This window comes from Dendrobates tinctorius, unplaced genomic scaffold (assembly GCF_039654945.1).
Source record: "Dendrobates tinctorius isolate UK_male_01 unplaced genomic scaffold, ASM3965494v1 ptg000008l, whole genome shotgun sequence".
Taxonomy (NCBI): Eukaryota; Metazoa; Chordata; class Amphibia; order Anura; family Dendrobatidae; genus Dendrobates; species Dendrobates tinctorius.
The window spans coordinates 15,107,731-15,127,392 of NW_027361676.1; the positions used below are offsets into that span (position 1 = coordinate 15,107,731).

The window sequence follows — 19,662 nt, forward strand, 5'->3', positions numbered from 1 at the left end:
CTTCCTCCCTCTCTGCGCGCTTTATTAGCGCATTTCTTAGCCCATCACAGGGCTGCTTTTGCTTCAGCGCCGTCAGTCTCTGACCTTAACCGCGCCCCCCTCGGTCGTCATCCAATCACGCGGCTCGGCTGTTAAGCCCCGCCCACCGCCAGCGTTATCCTGGCATTTCTGGGATATCACTCTCTCTCCCTTCATCGGATCTCCTCTTGGGGGACACAACGGTGTTTTGCTCCGCATCTGAACATCGGTAGGCTCGGCGCTGTTATAGTCTGACGCTACAATTAGCTCCCCACGGCAGTCCCCTATCAGGTTAGCGCTACTGCCGCATAGACATATGCCCAACCCTGCAAGGGCTCTCTGTTCTAGACCCACCGCTATTCACTACGCCTGCGCGCGCTGTAAAAAGAAATGGGCATCAGGTCAGTCGTCTCCTTTCTGCCCATCCTGCAGCCCTTCCACCATGTCTGCCCCTCAGGAGCAGTCAGAGACCCGAAACGAGAGCACTCCACCCCCTGAGTGGGCCGTTGCAATGTCTGTCGGTCTCTGACTTGACTAAAGTTTCTCAGTCTCTGGTCCAGGTCTTAGAATGGTTGCCTCAGCTATCCTGTGCGCCGACCGCCCCTCACGGTGAGTCGCCTGCACTTGACCGCGACCTTCAGACGGACAGGCCGGGTAGGGGTTCTAGGAAGCGGGCTCTGTCTGGCTCTTCTCCCAGCTCGCAAGGTCCTTCCGCTATACCCAGGCTACGCTCTTCGTCTCCCTCATCAGCAGACGACCCTAGGTCAGACAATGATTCCCAATCTGGATCTGACTCAGAGGCGGACAACATAGCTAGAACACGGGACATGGTGGATAGTCTCATATCGGCTATCTTCCAAACCCTCAAAATAAAGGAGAATAAGGCACCCCCTCAGGAATGCTCTGTGTCTTTTAAGCGAGTGAGGCCTCCCTCTTGAACCTTTCCTAGTCACAAGGAGTTCGACACTTCCTTAGCCAATCACTGGGAACACCCTGAGAAGCGGTTTTCAGGCCGCAAGTACTTAGATGTGCTATATCCCTTCGATGCGGATCTAGTCACAAAATGGACTAAAGCTCCCGAGGTAGATCCACCAGTTTCCCGTCTTTCCTCCTATCCCTTCCGGACGGAGCTTCGCTTAAAGATCCGACAGACAGGCAAATAGAATCGCTGGCTAAGTCAATTTTTGAGGCATCCGGCGCCTCCCTCTGTCCTATTTTCACCTCTGCTTGGGTGGCGAAAGTGCATCTTAGCGGCAGCACCTCAGGACGACCTGGCAGATTTAGCAGACCAAATTAATCATGCGGTTAAATAACTTTTGGCCGCCTCCTTGGACGCGGCCGGGTTTGTAGCAAGAGCTAACAGCAACATAGTAGCCATACGCCGCATCCTTTGGTTGAAGTTGTGGAGTGCGGACACCACCTCAAAAAAGTCGCTCACCAACCTGGCATTTCACGGCTCTAGGCTCTTTGGCGTCTAGCTGGATCAGATAATTTCGGATGCCACTGGTGGTAAAAGTACCCCCCTTCCTCAGTCCCGGCCTAGAAGGTTTTTCAACAGAAAGGCTGCTTGGCCGTTTAGGTCCTTTCGCCCCTTCTCCTCCACAGAAGGTTCATCCCAGCAGGACCGGCCCTCTGCTTCCAGATACGGAAAAACCATCATATAAGCCTGCTCCCCGCTGGAGGGCAAGAGGTCAGCCCTCCAGGTCTTCAGGCTCCCGGTCCGGCAGATTTTCTTCTAAGTGACGGGTCACCCCCACCTGGAAATTCTTCCAGGGTGGGAGGCAGACTTTCCTCTTTCAGGGACGCATGGCTGTCTGTTGTTAACGACGCTTGGGTCAGGGAAATCATCACATCCGGATACAAAATCGAATTTTCTTTCCCCCCAAACAGTCGCTTCTTCCTGTCTTGACCCCCAAGACAGCGGTCCCAGATTCCAGGGTTCCTTCAGGTTGTCTCCTCACTTCTTTCCGCAGGGGTTATCGTTCCCGTTCCTTCAAACGAACGGTTTTCAGGGTTCTACTCGAACCTCTTCGTAGTCCCAAAAAAAGACGGCTCCCTTCGTCCAATTTTGGACCTCAAGTTGCTCAACCGCCACGTGAGGATCATCCACTTCAAGATGGAGTCCCTGCGCTCTGTAATAGCCTCGATGGAACCAGGAGAGTTCCTCTGCTCTGTGGACATACAAGGATGCCTACCTTCACATCCCTATTTGTTTGCAACATCAGAGATATCGCAGCTTTGCGATTCAGGACTATCACTATCAGTTCACGGCCCTTCCCTTCGGCCTAGCCTCCGCTCCCCGTGTCTTTACGAAGGTGATGGCAACAGTCATGGCCATCCTTCGATCCAGGGGGATTCTCATCATCCTTTATCTGGACGATCTCCTGATCAAGGGCTCGTCCCACCAAGACTGTCTTCAAAGTCTTCAGATAACCCTGGATGCTATCGACCGCCTCGGATGGATAGTCAACAGAGAAGTCCATCCTGCACCCTACCCAGCGTCTGACCTTTTTGGGCATGGAATTCGACACGAATCTAACCCGAGTGTTTCTACCGAAGGACAAATTTTCAGCCCTTTGCAAGGGGATCCGATCCCTAAAACGCTCGAGGGCCATTCCCCCTTTGGTCCTGCATGAGAGTCCTGGGGCAGATGATAGCTTCCATGGAAGCAGTACCTTTCGCACAATTTCACACTCGCCTCTCCAGCTGTTCCTCCTTTCAGTCTGGGACAAGACTTCTTTTTCTCTGGACCGTCCCATTATCCTTCCGCTCAGAGTAAGACAGTCGCTGAATTGGTGGACATTGCCGGCGGCAGTTCTCCAGGGAAGGTCCTTTCTTCCACCTCAGTGGCAAGTCATCAGCACCGATGCCAGTCTCCTAGGATGGGGGGCGGTTTTCCATCGGAAAACGGCGCAAGGGCGCTGGAACGCCCAGGAGACTCTTCTTCCCATCAACCTTCTGGAAATCGGAGCAATCTTCCTTGCTCTCCTTCGTTGGCAGCCTCTCCTCTTAGGCAAACCAGTCCGCATTCAGTCAGACAACGCCACGGCCGTGGCGTACATAAACCACCAAGGCGGTACTCACAGCAAGTAGGTAATGTCAGAAGTGGCAAAGATACTGCGTTGGGCAGAGCATCACGTTCCGGCGATCTCAGCCGTTCACATTCCAGGGGTGGAAAATTGGGCAGCCGACTTCTTAAGTCGCCAGGGTTTAGCGTCAGGCGAATGGTCCGTTCACCCCACAGTCTTCAATCAGATATGCCAGCGTTGGGGCATCCCGGACGTCAATCTCATGGCATCTCGGATGAACAACAAAGTTCCTCACTTTGTAGCCAGGTCCAGGGATCCTCTAGCCATCAGTTGCGACACCCTGGTAATTCTGTGGTCCCAGTTCCAACTGCATTACCTGTTTCCTCCCCTTGCCCTGATCCCAAGGGTGGTCAAGAAGATAAAGTCAGAAGGCATCCCAGTAATTCTGGTGGCTCCAGACTGGCCAAGACGACCTTGGCACGTGGAGTTGGTGAACATGCTCGCGGATGTCCCCTGGAGGCTTCCAGACCGTCGAGATCTTCTCTCATAAGACCCCCTTTTCCACCAGAATTCTCAGTCTGAGTTTAACGGCATGGCCGTTGAGGCCGCGATAATGAGAGAATTAGGGTTTTCCAGCCGGGTCATTCAAACCATGATCAGAGCTAGGAAGCCAGCCTCCTCCCGCATTTACCATAGGTACTGGAAGGCCTTTTTCCGTTGGTGCGATAATTATGTTTTTCCGTTGTCATTCTCCATTCCATCCATACTTAGTTTCCTCCAGTCCGGTTTGGATGCGGGCCTGTCCCTCAAAGGCCAGGTATCTGCTCTGGCGATTCTCTTCCAGAAGGATCTGGCCTCCTTACCGCAGGTGAAGACTTTACTCCAAGGAGTCGCCCATGTGGCTCCTCCTCATCATTCTCCGATAGATCCGTGGGATCTCAATCTAGTTCTTGGCGCTCTCCAAAAGGCGCCATTCTAACCTATCCAGGACATTCCTCTGTCCCTTCTCTCATGGAAGGTGGCTTTCCTCATCGCCATTACATCCATCAGGAGAGTTTCTGAGCTGGCGGCTTTATCCTGTCGTTCCCAGTACCTAATCCTCCACCAGGATAAGGTCGTTCTCAGACCAGTTCCCTTCTTCCTTCCAAAAGTGGTATCCCGTTTCACATTAACGAGGATATCGTCCTTCCCTTGTTTTGTCCTGCGCCTGCTCATCCTCTGGAAAAGTCGCTCCACAAACTGGATGTAGTGAGAGCCTTGTGTGTCTACCTTGCCAGGACCGCTTCTTTTCGCCAATCCGATTCCCTGCTTGTCATCTCCGAAGGTCGCGGGAAAGAGCTTCCGGCATCCAAATCCACAATCGCTCGCTGGATTCGTTCTACCATTCTGGAAGCCTACCGACTTCAGGAAAAACGGCCCCCTCCGGGTGTGAGAGCCCACTCCACCCGGGCTGTAGGGGCTTCTTGGGCTGTGCGACACCAGGCTTCGGCCTTACAGCTTTGCAGAGCCGCGACCTGGTCGTCTTTGCATACCTTTGCGAGGTTCTACAGAGTTCATACCCAGGCCTCGTCTGATGCAGCTTTTGGTAGGAAGGTTCTGCAGGCGGCGGTAGCACATCGACCGACCTAAGCCCTGCCTCCTTTCCTTCCTTTATTGTTGTTTCCACCCTCGGGACTGCTTTGGAACGTCCCATGGTAATCTGTGTCCCCCAATGAAGCGATAAAGAAAGAAGGATTTTGGGTTCTTACCGTAAAATCTCTTTCTTGGAGCCTTCATTAGGGGACACAGCACCCTCCCTGTTTAAGTTGTACCGTGTTGGGTCTTCGAGTCCCTTGTTCGGTTGGTACATATGTTGAGAGTTTTTAGGTGCTTCTCCTACTGCTTTCTCACCAACTGAGGTACTTGGTGCCTGTCGGTGGGTGTATACTGTCGGGGAGGAGCTAATTTTCTTGTTTTGCATAGTGTCAGCCTTCTAGCAGCAGCAGCATACACCCATGGTAATCTGTGTCCCCCAATGAAGGCTCCAAGAAAGAGATTTTACGGTAAGAACCCAAAATCCCTCTTTTTTTCATCTCGACTCGGTGCATGCCCCATTTTTATTCGTTATTGCGGATCAGAATCGGCCATTCATGTCTATGGAGAATCATTGAAAATATTTTTTTTAAAAAAATGAAAACATCCATTTTCCATCAGTTTTCAAATAATTTATTGCTGTAACAACGGAGAAAAAAAGGTTCAGACAACATCCTTCATGTTTTATGAGTGAAAGAGGAATGCAAAACCGATGCCAAGCAGGAAAAATTGCTTTTTTTTTTTTTTTTTTTTAAATATCTGGAAAATGATATTGATGCTGGTATGCCCTTAATGCAAAAGATGCAGAAGATGCAGAACAGTGCCCTCATTTTATGATCTAAAGTTATTCTGAAAGAGTGTGTCCTGCCCTGTGCATTATATGAAAATACTTTTTCTTACCGCTTTACTAGTTATTCCTACTGGTAAAATTTGTAACATAACAGGTAATTTTATGTAGGAATGTCTTGTTACCCCAAAACATCAGCGTGGCCATTCGGTTAAGTGCACCTTCCCACCTACTTGGTTTCCATCCATGTCTCTGGCTTCTGTAAAGCCATAGCTGTCAGCCAATAAAGAGGAGGATGGAGATGAATGAAATGATGTAGGGTGGGAAGGAAGGTGCACTGAACTGTTCTGCCTAGACGGGGTGCACCAAGGTAATGTGCTTGATTTGAACAGTTGTTTCCTACATACTGTATATTACCTGTTATATAGGTTGAAAAAAAATACTTGGGTCCATGAAGTTCAACCTTTCTCCACTAGTTAGATTATCTATAGCCTACAACGCCATTTGTTGTGTGAAGAACATCACCACTTGTTCTCTTTCTTTCTATGTTGCATTACTCTCACCTGTTCAGATATGTATGCTAGGCCTTATAGGAAACGGCCTCATCGCTCTGAACTGGGGTCTGGATTTCAAAATAGGTTTGAATTTACTGATAGCCAGGACCCTCACTTATCCTAAAAGCAGAAAGCCGGAGTGTTCCCTCTGAACAGTATCATTCTCCTGTATGTGTCCTCCTGCACTCCAAAGACAAGCTGATAGGAAATGGAGATTGTGAGCCCCAATGGGGACAGTGATGATGTCTGTTAAGTGCTGTGGACTATGATGGTGCAGTATAAGCAAAGCAAAATAATTTAATTTGTAACGTGTTAAGATAATTTAGCGCAAATACGGACTGTAATGTCTGACTGAGCTTAGCTACCAGAAATTTGCTTTCTCCTAGAAGTGTTTACTAGAAAGCACCCTTCTTTTGTCAGGGGAGCCGGTAAGCCGCAGGCTTGATGCAATTTTTTTTTTTTTTTAAATAAACTTGAAGGATTTATCCAATACTGGTGAAACACTTAGTACCAGGGTGTTGCATACATTTTAAAAAATAGTCCATACTTCCTGGACTGGTGCTGCTCCTCCTCTTCCAGTGCTGTGCCCCCCCACCAGTTTCCGGTCATAAATAATTTCATGTGACAATTGCTTCCAGTCGGCAGCTACAGATCAGCCGCAGCCTTCACATTTTGCCTGTTGCTGCAGCAGATCAGCGGCGGCTGATTGGCTGCAGTAGTCATGTGACATTGTTAGGAGACCAGCTCTTGACACGGGGCTGTGAGCAGGGTCGTCACCAATCCGAGAACCTTTTTCTTTTCTTTTCTTTTAAATTTATACAGACTCTGGACCTTTAATAAGGAGTTGACGACCCCTTTATGGTAGAATGCCATTACATTGAGACATAACCTCATCTTCATTTTCTCTGTCATTGTGCAGATACTTAACTTCACTCACTTGCTGCCAATCCCACCAGGCTGCTGGGACATATGTACAATGAAAATCCGTGCCAAAGAATCTCCCTTGAATTTTTTGACCAACCTAATGTTGAGCACGTCATTGGGTGTTAAATTTGAGATTCCGATGCTTGTATATAAGGTGAGGTTTTTGTCTCCTGTATTTACATGCAGAAATGAGATATATTAAACAAAAGCTGTTGTGTTTTATGGACAAGTTTAGACTGCGGGCTTAGGCCTGTTTCACATTTCCGTTTGTTGCCATCAGTCAAAATCCGCGGTTTTGCAAAAAAAAAGCGGATCCGCCATTTTTTTTGGCGGATACGTTTTTCTCCCATTGACATGCATTAGCGGCGGATTTTGATTGATGGTCGCCCGTTGCATCTGTTTTTTGACAGATCCGTGAAAAATTTAGTGGTTCCCGGGCAGACCAGACGGACCCTGAAACGTTTGTTTTGGATTGACGGTCCGCTATTTTTAAGAGCGCATGCTCGGAAGATGTGCTCCGAGAAACATTTTAACCCTGAAATACCGTTCTGGAGGCGGCAAAGTCTCTCTCTCCATCTCCCTCTCCATCTTTTTTCCAGGCTCGTGTTCCTTTAAATTTCCACCACTACCTGATAATGTGGATCAGTCAAAAAAAAACGGATCCGGTGGCCTCCATTTGTGCCACAACGGAAACGAATCCGTTTTTTCACATTCTGGCGGATTTACACTGATGTCAAAAAGCGGAAATGTGAAAAAGTTCTTACTGGTTGTGCAAACTTTTTATTGACTTATACTTTACTTGTAGAATGCTGCAATAGCTGCTTTATCTACCTGAGAAATCTAACTTTTCTTTAAAGTGCACCTGTCACCTGTTATGGCCGATATAAGATGTGGCCACTGCCTTTCAGGGCTTATCTACAGCATTATAGAATGCTGTAGATAAGCCCTCGGTCCGACCTGAAAGATAAGAAAAATAATTTTTATTATACTCATCTGCGGAGCAGTCTGGTACGATGGGTGTCGCACGTCCGGGTCCGGCGCCTCCCATCTTCTTGCGATGCTGCCTTCCTGCTTGCGTCATGGCTCCCCGGCATCGCGCACCTGTACAGGCGCATTTCTCTGTCCTGTTGAAGGCAGAGCAAAGTACTGCTGACAACAGTGACCGGAGGTAAACTTTATACCTCCGATCACAGCTGAGCGCTTACGTTGTCTTTTGACAGTGTGGGAACCGTGGCTCTCTGAACGTCAGGGGTGATTTCACCGCCGATCAGAAGCAGTGTTTGTTATTCACATGACAGCATGGCAGACATTGGATGTTAGAGCCCCCATTCAAGTGAATGGTGTCCGGGTACTTTTCTAGTACCAGAACCCGAATTTTTTGTAACTGTTCGGCCGAACCCTCTGGACTTTAACATCCAGGTGTCCGCCAATCTCTAATTGTGTGCCTTTAACGGTTAATCTGTTAAATCCTGTTGTCAATTTCGGACAGTCTCATTTAAAACACTCACCGTCCGGGGGCGCATGTCATTCCACGCTCCCCTTTGCGCACCCGTGAGGTGATGGTGGGGTGCTGATGGGTTGTCTGTCATTACAATCATCCTGTGTATGCGAGCCTGTGGCTGTCATTCATAGGAGATTGTGATTTCTGCTATACATAGCAGTTCCGATGCACGGATAACCGCAGCTTGAAGACTCCTAAAAAGGAAATTATAAATACATTAAAAAATTTAAGAAAAAGTTTAAAATATTTAAAAAAAAATGAAAGAAACACATGTTCAAATCACCATTCCTTTTGACATGTTGAAAATGAAACCGATCAGTAAACGCCATAAGGTTTTTTTGGCAGCTGCAATATTGCAATAAAATGCAATATGAGGCGATAAAAACATTGTATAAAAAATAAGCCATCACCCAGCCACATATCCCCAAAAATTAAAACGATGTTAGCCTTGGAAAACAACAGTAAAAGCAAACAAAATTTTTCATGCAAATTTCTGAATTTTTTTTCATCACTTAAATTACCGGTAACTCCTTTGCGACATTGGCCGTACTATCCCGTCCATGTGCCCTGGGACTTAATGCCCATGGACGGGATAGTACATTATAGCGATTAACTGCGCTCACGGGGAGAGCGCCGCTGATTGCGGCCGGGTGTCAGCGGATTATTACCGCTCATACCCGGCACTATGTGTCAGGGGCAAACACGATCGCAGTGTACCAGGGGTTTAGAGAAGCAGGGGAGGGGGATCCCTCCGTGCTTCTCTGCGACCCCCAGCGCAGCGCGATGTGCTGCGCTGCTCTGGGGACCTCCTTTCCTGCAGGTCCCCTGATGCAATATAGCTGCGGAGGCGGCTTCCTCAGTGCCTGTAGAGTGCAGGCATGAGGAAACCTTGTGCTGATCTGACAAATGACAGTGATGTCCCCCCCCGGGACAATGTAATAAAGTTAAAAAAAAAAAAAGTGTAAAAATAATTTCTAAAAAATCGTTTAAATAAATTAAAAAAAAAAAAAAAAAAAATGTTCCTAAAATTCATTTTTTGGAAATAAAAAAACAAGCAAAAGTACACATATTTAGTATCGCCGCATCCGTATCGACCCACCCTATAAAACTGTCCCATTAGTTAACCCTTTTAGCAAACTCCTTAAAAAATAAAAAACAAAGCAAAAAGCAACGCTTTATTATCATACCGCAGAACAAAAAGTGCAATAATGCACGATCAAAAAGATGGATATAAATAACCATGGTACCGCTGAAAACGTCTTCTTGTCCCGCAAAAAACGAGCCGCCATACAGCATCATCAGTGAAAAAATAAAAAAAGTTATAGCTCGCAGAATAAAGCGATGCAAAAATAATTATTTTTTATATAAAATTGTTTTTATTGTATAAAAGCGCCAAAACATAAAAAAAGACATAAATGAGGTATCGCTGTAACCGTATTGACCCGAAGAATAAAACCGCTTTATCAATTTTACCACACGCGGAACGGTTTAAACGTACCCCCCAAAAGAAATTCATGAAATGCTGGTTTTTGTTCATTCTGCGTACAAAAAATCGGAATAAAAAGCAATCAAAAAATGTCACGTACCCGAAAATGGTACCAATAAAAACGTCAACTTGTCCTGCAAAAAATAAGACCTCACATGACTCAGTGGGTCAAAATATGGAAAAATTATAGCTCTCAAAATGTGGTGATGCAAAAACTATTTTTACGATAAAAAGCGTCTTTTAGCGTGCGACAGCTGCCAAACATAAAAACCCGCTAAAAATAGTAAATCAAACCCCCCTTTATCACTCCCTTAGTTAGGGAAAAATAATAAAAGTAAAAAAATGTATTTATTTCCATTTTCCCATTAGGGTTGGAGTTAGAATTGGGGGTTTCCACATAAGGTGCACTCCAATCGCAACATGGCGTCTGATCTCAATTCCAGCCAATTCTGCGTTGAAAAAGTCAAACGGTGCTCCTTCCCTTCCAAGCTCTGCCATGCGCTCAAACAGTGTTTTACCCCCACATATGGGGTATCAGCCTACTCAGGACTAATTGTAAAACAACTTTTGGGGTACAATTTCTCCTGTTACCCTTAGGAAAATAAAAAATTGGGTTGCAAAAATATCATTTTTGTGGAAAAAAAATAAGATTTTTTTATTTTCACGCCCGGGAATTATAAACTTCTGTGAAGCACTTTGGGATTCAAAGTGCTCACCACACATCTAGAGAAGTTCCTTGGGGGGGTCTAGTTTCCAAAATGGGGCCACTTGTGGGGAGTTTCAACAGTTTAGGTACATCAGTGGCTCTCCAAACGCGACATGCCCCCCCCCAGACCATTCCATCAAAGTCTGCATTTCAAAACGTCACTACTTCCCTTCCAAGCCCTGACGTGTACCCATATAGTAGTTTTCTCCCACATATGGGGTATCTGCATACTCGGGACAAATTGGACAACAACTTTTGGGGTCCAATTTCTCTTGTTACCCTTGGAAAAATAAAAAAAATTGGAGACTAAAAGATCATGTTTGTGGAAAAAATATGATTCTTTTTATTTTCACCCCCGGGCGTTATAAACTTCTGTAAAGCCCTTGGGGGTCAAAGTACAAGTTCCTTGGTAGGTCTAGTTTCCAAAATGGGGTCATTTGTGGGGAGGTTTCCACTGTTTAGGCACATCAGGGGCTTTCCAAACTCGGCATGGCGTCCGATCCCAAATCTAGCCAAAAAATTCAAATGGCGCTGCTTCCCTTCCGAGCTCTGCCATGCGCCCAAATAGTGGTTTACCCCCACATATGGGGTATCAGCGTACTCAGGACAAATTGCACAATAACTTTTGGGGTCATGTTACCCTTGGAAAAATAAAAATTGAGGGTGAAAAGATCATTTTTGTGGAAAAAATATGATTTTTTAACTTTACGGCTGTACGTTATAAACTTCTGTGAAGCCCTTGGGGGTTCAGAGTTCTCACCACATATCTATATAAGTTCCTTGGGGCATCTAGTTTCCAAAATGGAGTCACTTTTGGGGGGTTTCCACTTTTTAGGCACATCAGGGGATCTCCAAACGTGACACGGCGTCCGATCTCAATTTCAGCCAATTTTGCATTGAAAAAGTCAAACGGCACTCCTTCCCTTCTGAGCTCTGCCATGCGCTGAAACAGTGGTTTCCCCCAACATATCAGGTATCAGCGTACTCAGGACAAATTGTGCAATAACTTTTGCAGTCCAATTTCTCCTGTTATCCTTGGTAAAATAAAAAAAAATTGGACCTGAAGTAATTTTTTTGTGAAAAAAAGTTAAATGTTCATTTTTTTTTTTAACATTCAAAAAATTCCTGTGAAGTACCTGAAGGGTTAATAAACCTATTGAATGTGGTTTTGAGCACCTTGAGGGGTACAGTTTTTAGAATGGTGTCACTTTTGGGGTGTTTCCACTGTTTAGGCACATCAGGGGATCTCCAAACGTGACATGTCGTCCGATCTCAATTCCAGCCAATTTTGCATTGAAAAAGTCAAACGGCACTCCTTCCCTTCTAAGCTCTGCCGTGTGCCGAAACAGTGGTTCCCCCCCACATATGGGGTATCAGCGTACTCAGGACAAATTGCACAATAACTTTTGGGGTCATGTTACCCTTGGAAAAATAAAAATTGAGGGTGAAAAGATCATTTTTGTGGAAAAAATATGATTTTTTAACTTTACGGCTGTACGTTATAAACTTCTGTGAAGCCCTTGGGGGTTCAAAGTTCTCACCACATATCTATATAAGTTCCTTGGGGCGTCTAGTTTCCAAAATGGAGTCACTTTTGGGGGGTTTCCACTTTTTAAGCACATCAGGGGATCTCCAAACGTGACATGGCGTCCGATCTCAATTCCAGCCAATTTTGCATTGAAAAAGTCAAACGGCACTCCTTCCCTTCTGAGCTCTGCCATGCGCCGAAACAGTGGTTCCCCCCCACATATCAGGTATCAGCGTACTCAGGACAAATTGTGCAATAACTTTTGCAGTCCAATTTCTCCTGTTATCCTTGATAAAATAAAAAAAATTGGACCTGAAGTAATTTTTTTGTGAAAAAAAGTTAAATGTTCATTTTTTTTTTTTTTAACATTCAAAAAATTCCTGTGAAGTACCTGAAGGGTTAATAAACTTATTGAATGTGGTTTTGAGCACCTTGAGGGGTACAGTTTTTAGAATGGTGTCACTTTTGGGTGTTTTCTATCATATAGACTCCTCAAAGTGACTTCAAATGTGATGTGTTCTGTAAAAATAAAATGGTGTTGCAAAAATGAAAAATCGTTGGTCAACTTTTAACCCTTAACTTCCTAACAAAAAAAAATATTGGTTCCAAAATTGTGCTGATGTAAAGTAAACATATGGGAAATGTTATTGTTTTTTTGTGTGCCATATTTCTGATTTAAAGGGAATCTGTCACCCTTTTTTTGGCCTATTAGCTGCCAGCATAGACGTTGGGGGCTTATCTACAGCATTCTGTAATGCTGTAGATAAGCCCTCGATGTAACCTGAAAGAGAAGAAAAACTAGTTAGATTATACTCACCAAGGTGGGCGGTCTGGTCCGATGAGTGTTGCTGTCCGGTCCGGCGCCTCCCTTCATGCGATGACGCCCGCTTCTCCCGTCTTGAAATGGCTCCGGCGCAGGCACATTGCTCTGCCTTGTTGAGGGCAGAGCAGAGTCCTCCAGTGCGCAGGCGTCGGGAGAGGTCTGGCGCCTGCGTACTGCAGAACTCTGCTCTGCCCTCAACAGGGCAGAGCAATGCGCCTGCGCCGTAGCCATTTCAGGACGGGAGAAGAGGGCGTCATCGCATGAAGAAGGGAGGCGCCGGACCGGACCGCCCACCTCGGTGAGTATAATATAACGTGTTTTTCTTCTTTTTCAGGTTACATCGGGGGCTTATCTACAGCATTACAGAATGCTGTAGATAAGCCCCCGATGTCTATGCCGGCAGCTGATAGGCCAAAAAACGGGTGACAGATTCCCTTTAAGGGCATAAAAATTCAAAGTTGGAAAATTGCGAAAATTTCAACAAATTTCCATTTTTCTCACAAACACAAGTTATATGAATTAAATTTTACCACTAACATGAAGTACCAATATGTCACAAGAAGCAATGTCAGAATTACCGGGATCCATGGAAGCGTTCCAGAGTTATTACCTCATAAAGGAACAGTGGTCAGAATTGTAAATATTGGCCCGGTCATGAACGTGCAAACCACCCTTGGGGGTAAAGGGGCTAAAAAATAACAAAGCAAAAAAAATATACGTGTTTGGTATCTGCATACACTAGTATTTACAGGTAAATTTTGCCATACGACCATGGTAAATAATAAAAAAAAAAAAAACAACAACACAGAAATCAATTGTGGAATTGCACTTGGAATTTTTTTAACCATTTTTCACTACGCTATATGGTAAAATGAATGGTGTCATCGAAAAGTAAAACTCGTCCTGCCAAAAATAGAAGCCCGCTTACGGCCATCTAAAAAAGTTATGGCTCTTGTAAGAAAAAGGGGAAAAAAATGGATGATAGGCTCAAGGGTGAAGGGGTTAAGCACCTCGTTTTCACATATTTTAGCAATCAAATATTTGTCACCTAATGTTTTAAATTGAGTTTAGTCCAAGTGGGTGTTATTAGATATTAGTATTTCCAGAACTTTTGTGCTGTGTAATATATCTTCAGTGCTAATTTAGGCTGCACACTCCTCCTGGTAGTACCTGTAGACAGAGGTCATGCGACCTTGATGACATCATCACATTTCCTTCTACACTTCTGTGTTGCTTACTTATGATTGGTCAGTGTTGTACAGGAGGCAGAAGTGCACATCCTCAGTGAAAAATATCGAAGAACACCCACTTCTACTTAACTAATATTAACTCATTAGGTGCAAAATATTTGATTGCTAATGTCTCCCCAATGGGGGGGGGGGGAGGTGAAATTAAGCCTCCTGACTTGAGGGTATGTGCACACGTTGCGGATTTGTCTGCGGATCCGCAGCGGATTAGTTTTAAATGGGATGTATAGTACCATGTTATCCCATGGAATACAAAAACCGCTGTGCACATGCTGCAGAAAATTCCGCGCAGAAACGCAGCGGTTTCTTTTCCGCAGCATGTCAATTCTTTGTGCGGATTCTGCAATGTTTATTCGGTCGTCCATGACAGCACCACCTGAGAGAGGGATCCGCCCTTCCTAGGAACAGGAAAACCTACAGATACAAAAGGGCGGCACCTCTCCCACGCATCAGTTGGTTTCCTGTTCCTAAGAAGGACAGAACTCCCTACAGATCGTCCGTCATGGATAACCGAATTCCCAGGCCAGCGGACCGACTCAGGTAGCGGGGGGTTCTCCTACCTCGGTCTCACTGGGGGCCCTAGATGCGCCACGGTGGGTCCGGGTAGGATTTCCACGGCAGTGGTAAGAGCAGGCGGAGACAGGGTCCGGTGGGCGCCTTCTCCATGGGCCGGTGAGGTAAGCGGTGTCCCCCTGTGTCTCCTTCCCCCTGGGCGGTGCGGTCCCTTGCCGCGCGTCCCCGTGGCCTCTGTCGCGCGGCGGAAGTGACGCGGCGGAGGGGGCGGAGCCTAGCGCCGAAACCGGAAGTCGGATGCCGGTCGACTTCCGGTTGTGGGGGACGCGCGCCGATGCGCGCCCGCCTCCTGAGGGGGCCGGGCGGGCCTGAAGGGGAGGGGGAGGATCGCGGGGAGCGGTCCAATGGGGGGCCCGAACACCGGACGGAGCTCCTGCTGATCCGGAGGGGAAGCCTTCTTAAGACAGAAGGCGTTGCTGCTGAGGTGCTTCTGGAGGCCCAGCGATGGACACAACAGAAGCCCCCATGGATCCACAAGAGGTGCAGCCCGTGGCAAAGCACCCCAGTGACCAGCCTAAGAGGCGGAAGGAGGGATGTTCGAGTGGGAGCCACAGTAGTTCCTCTAGGCCAAAGGATCCTCCTGCAGCCCCCCATGATCCGGTACCTGTCCTCATCTGCAAGGGTAAGAGATCTGCGAGAATGTACCCTGATGCAGTGTCCCCTTATGTGTTTGATTCTCAGGGGAAGAAGGCCACAGGGAAGCAGAAGCACAAGGAATGTGCCCTCTGTAGTTGCCCCTTACCAGATGGCCACCCTAAGAGATTGTGTCAGTCTTGCGTGAGACAGACGGTAGGGACGGAGATGAGGGGTAGAACATGAGTGGAGTATCAGACTCTTACACTCTTCCCTATTTATGCAGGTAGCGGAAGAAGCTCCAAGCTTCGCTACAGACCTGAGGCAATTAATCAGGACTGAAATAAAAGCCCTATCAAAAGAAGATTCTTCTAAAAGAAGACGGGCTAGTGTTTCAGGCTCAGAATCTTCAGTCGGCCCTAGGAGGGAAGATATCTCCTCAGAGTCCTCGGCCTCCTCTTCTTCTTCCGAAGAGGATTCCAGCCGGTTCTGTTTTCCCTTGGACCAAATGGATAAATTAATTAAAACCATAAGGTCAACCATGGGGGTAGAAGAAAAAAAGACAGAATTATCTGCTCAGGACATTATGTTCGGGGGTCTAGACCCCAGAAAGCAAAGGACTTTTCCATTAAACGAAAGAGTCCAGAGCCTGATAGACAGGGAGTGGAAAAAAACGGAAAAAAGGGGTTCTATGCCGCCTGCTTTCAAGCGAAGATACCCCTTTGAGGACCCAGTAGTAAGTCGATGGGATAAGGCCCCCAAGCTCGATGCAGCGGTAGCTAAGGCCTCCAAAAAGTCATCTATACCCTTCGACGATATGGCCTCCTTTAAAGACCCCCTAGATAAAAAGGCAGATTCCTTTTTAAAGGGCACATGGGAGATGTCAGCAGGCGCCCTAAGGCCAGCAATAGCAGCCACGTGCGCAGCCAGATCCATGATGGTTTGGCTGGATCAATTGGACTCCCAGCTAAAGGATGGAACCTCGCGAGCTTCCATCCGTAAGTCTCTTCCAATTATCCAGAATGCTGCTGCCTTTCTGGCAGATGCCTCGGCAGACTCAGTAAGAATGGCGGCCAGGTCTGCAAGTTTGTCTAATTCGGCCCGAAGAGCCCTCTGGTTAAAATGCTGGCCGGGAGATATCCAAGCCAGGTCCCGTCTCTGTTCTATCCCCTGTGAGGGTGAATACTTATTCGGCCCCGTCCTAGACGAACTGTTAGAGAAAGCCGGGGATGAGAAAAAGAAATTTCCAAGTCTGCCGAATACATCCTGGAGACGTCCCTTTTCTAGGAAAGGGTATTCCCGCAGGAGGCAGGCCAGAGATCAGAACAGATGGGACAACAAGAAAACCAGAGGTACGGGCTTCATGTTCGGAGGAGGGGGGCGCCAAGAAGGTCCATCACGGGATAATAAGAAGCCGCCCCAATGACTAGTGGCTCCGGTAGGAGGAAGATTATCTGCCTTCTACCCGGCCTGGGCCAGAATCTCAAATAGCAGCTGGATACTGGGGGTGATAGCTACAGGACTGCACCTAGAGTTCTCCTGCGTCCCCCAAGATCGGTTCAGGGTAACTCCGCTCAAATCTTCCCCGCTAGAACAAGCTGCCCTGGAGACCGAGGTCCTCGAGCTACTGGACAAAAAAGTCCTGACGAGAGTTCCAGAGGAAGAAAGGGGGAAAGGCTTCTATTCCCCCCTGTTCTTGGTCCGTAAACCGGACGACTCATTTAGGGCTATATTTAACCTCAAAGCCCTCAATAAATTCCTGGTCGTACGTCCGTTTAAAATGGAAACAATTAACACCGCAATAAAAATGCTGTTTCAAAACTGCTTCATGGTGGTCCTAGATTTGAAAGACGCTTACTATCATATACCTATATGTCTAGCACACCAACCTTTCCTTAGACTGGCGGTTCAGTTGAAGGGGTCAATCCAGCACTTCCAGTATGCGGCCTTACCCTTCGGGGTGGCAGTTGCGCCCCGAGTATTCACCAAAGTGATGGCAGAGGTGATGGCCCATCTGCGCGAGCTAAACATTCTAGTCGTTCCCTATCTAGATGACCTCCTTATAATAGGCAGTTCAGCCGAGCAGTGTTTACAACAATTACAGAAAACAACGGCGGCTCTAGAGCAGTTGGGATGGCTACTTAATATCAAAAAATCCCGTTTGCAGCCATTAAAAATTCAACAATTTTTAGGCCTAACCTTAGATTCTAAAAAGCAGGAATGCCGTCTTCCCCCAGAGAAGCTGCTGCACCTGCATTGCCGGGTCCTTAACGCTTCCAATAACCCCTCCATGTCCCTCAGGAAAGCCATGTCCCTGTTGGGTTCCCTTTCGTCCTGCATTCCTGCGGTCCAGTGGGCCCAAGTTCATACGAGAACTCTACAGGGCGAAGTTTTATGGTATCAGAGGATTCTTGGGGGTAACTTAGAAGGTCGACTGACCTTATCCAGTAACACAATAGAGTCCCTGGAGTGGTGGTTAGAAAGAAATAACTTGTCTAGAGGGGTCCCTTGGGAGTATAACATTACCCGCGTGGTCACCACGGATGCAAGTCCTTCCGGTTGGGGGGCGCATATGGAGGAAATTCTGGTCCAGGGCCTATGGGAACGGGATCAGATACAAATGTCCTCTAATTTGAAAGAATTGACAGCGGTAGTACACGCAGCTAAAGAGCTCCTTATGTATCTACAGGGCCATCACGTACGAGTTCTCTCGGACAATCGAGTGGCCGTGGCCTATATCAACCACCAAGGCGGAACTCGATCCAAAACTCTGATGAATGTGGCAGGACAGTTGTTCCAGCTAGCAGAGCGGCATTTTTTATCTCTCACGGCTCTTCACATAAGAGGAAAAGAGAACGTCGGGGCAGATTTCCTGAGCCGCAACCTGTTAAAACAAGGAGAGTGGGCCTTAAACACCTCCATTTTCCTTCAGATCGTGCAGAGATGGGGTCAACCAGAGGTGGATCTATTCGCCACCAAGGAGAACTCAAAAACGAGATAGTTTTGCTCCCTAAATCCCAGGGAGACTCCTCTGGCAGTAGATGCGCTACTGATAAAATGGGACTTCAGGCTAGCCTACGCCTTTCCTCCCCTATCTCTACTTCCTCTGGTGTTGAGGAAGATCAGGAAGGACAGGGCAAGGGTCATAGTCATCGCCCCGTTCTGGCCCAGAAGAGCATGGTTCTCGAACCTCAGGATCATGTCGGTAGACGATCCTTGGGTTCTCCCGGACATCCCGGACCTTCTGTCCCAGGGCCCGGTCTTCCACCCTCAGGTGGCTGGCCTTCATCTCACGGCGTGGAATTTGAGCGGTCATTGCTAAAAAGTAAAGGCTTCTCCCCAGACCTAATTGACACTCTACTAAAAATTAGGAAAGTGGTGTCAACTACGATTTACGTCAGAATTTGGATAAGATTCCTCCATAGCTCAAATATAAATACTGACGATTCCGTCCCTATAGGCCAGATCTTGGAATTTTTACAAAAAGGGCTGGACCTGGGTCTCTCCACCAGTACCCTTAAAGTACAGGTATCCGCCTTAGGGGCCCTCTTTAGCTGCAACATCGCGGCTAATTACTGGGTTAATAGGTTTATCAAAGCAGCGAGTAGATCCAGACCAATAGTAAAAAATAGACTCACGCCATGGGATTTGAACCTAGTCCTCACAGCTATGACAGAAGCGCCATTTGAACCCATCTCGTCAGCCTCTATTAGGAGCCTGTCCCTCAAGATAGCTTTCCTGATAGCCATAACGTCAGCCCGTAGGGTAAGCGACATTCAGGCATTGTCTAGGCGCCCACCTTTTCTTCAGGTAAAAGAGGATAGGGTAATACTTAGACCTGACCCAGCGTATTTACCAAAAGTAGCCTCCAGCTTTCATAGGTCGCAGGAAATAGTCCTTCCATCCTTCCTCCCTAAACCAATTAATGAGAAAGAGGAGAAGCTACACACTTTAGATGTTAGGAGATGCCTCTTGGAGTATCTAGCGGCTACCGATCCTTGGAAGAAGGACAATGCCCTCTTTGTCTCCTACCAAGGCCCTAGGAAAGGTCTTAGGGTGTCCAAAAGTACACTAGCCAGATGGATTAGAGAAGCAATCTCGCTAGCTTACACCTCAAAAGGTAGAGTAGCTCCGGAGAAATTGAAGGCGCATTCCACCAGAGCCGTGGCGACCTCGTGGGCAGAGAGATCGGAAGTCTCCATCGACCAGATTTGTAAGGCGGCCACTTGGTCCTCTCCGAGCACTTTTTATAGTCATTATAGGCTAGACTTGGGTGCTTCTGCAGACCTCTCCTTCGGTATCAGGGTTCTGCAGGCTGTAGTCCCCCCCTAAAGTAGTGAT

The 19,662-nt window shown here is 47.1% G+C and overlaps 1 protein-coding gene across 1 annotated transcript in view; it reads left to right on the top strand.

The window, feature by feature from the left end:
- The window catches only part of TMEM131L (transmembrane 131 like), a 226,795-nt gene that overhangs the window by 138,181 nt on the left and 68,952 nt on the right, over positions 1-19,662 (top strand). The window contains exon 14 of the mRNA XM_073576389.1: positions 6,880-7,038. Coding sequence (XP_073432490.1) covers positions 6,880-7,038 — 159 coding nt within the window. The remainder of the gene's footprint in view (positions 1-6,879; positions 7,039-19,662) is intronic.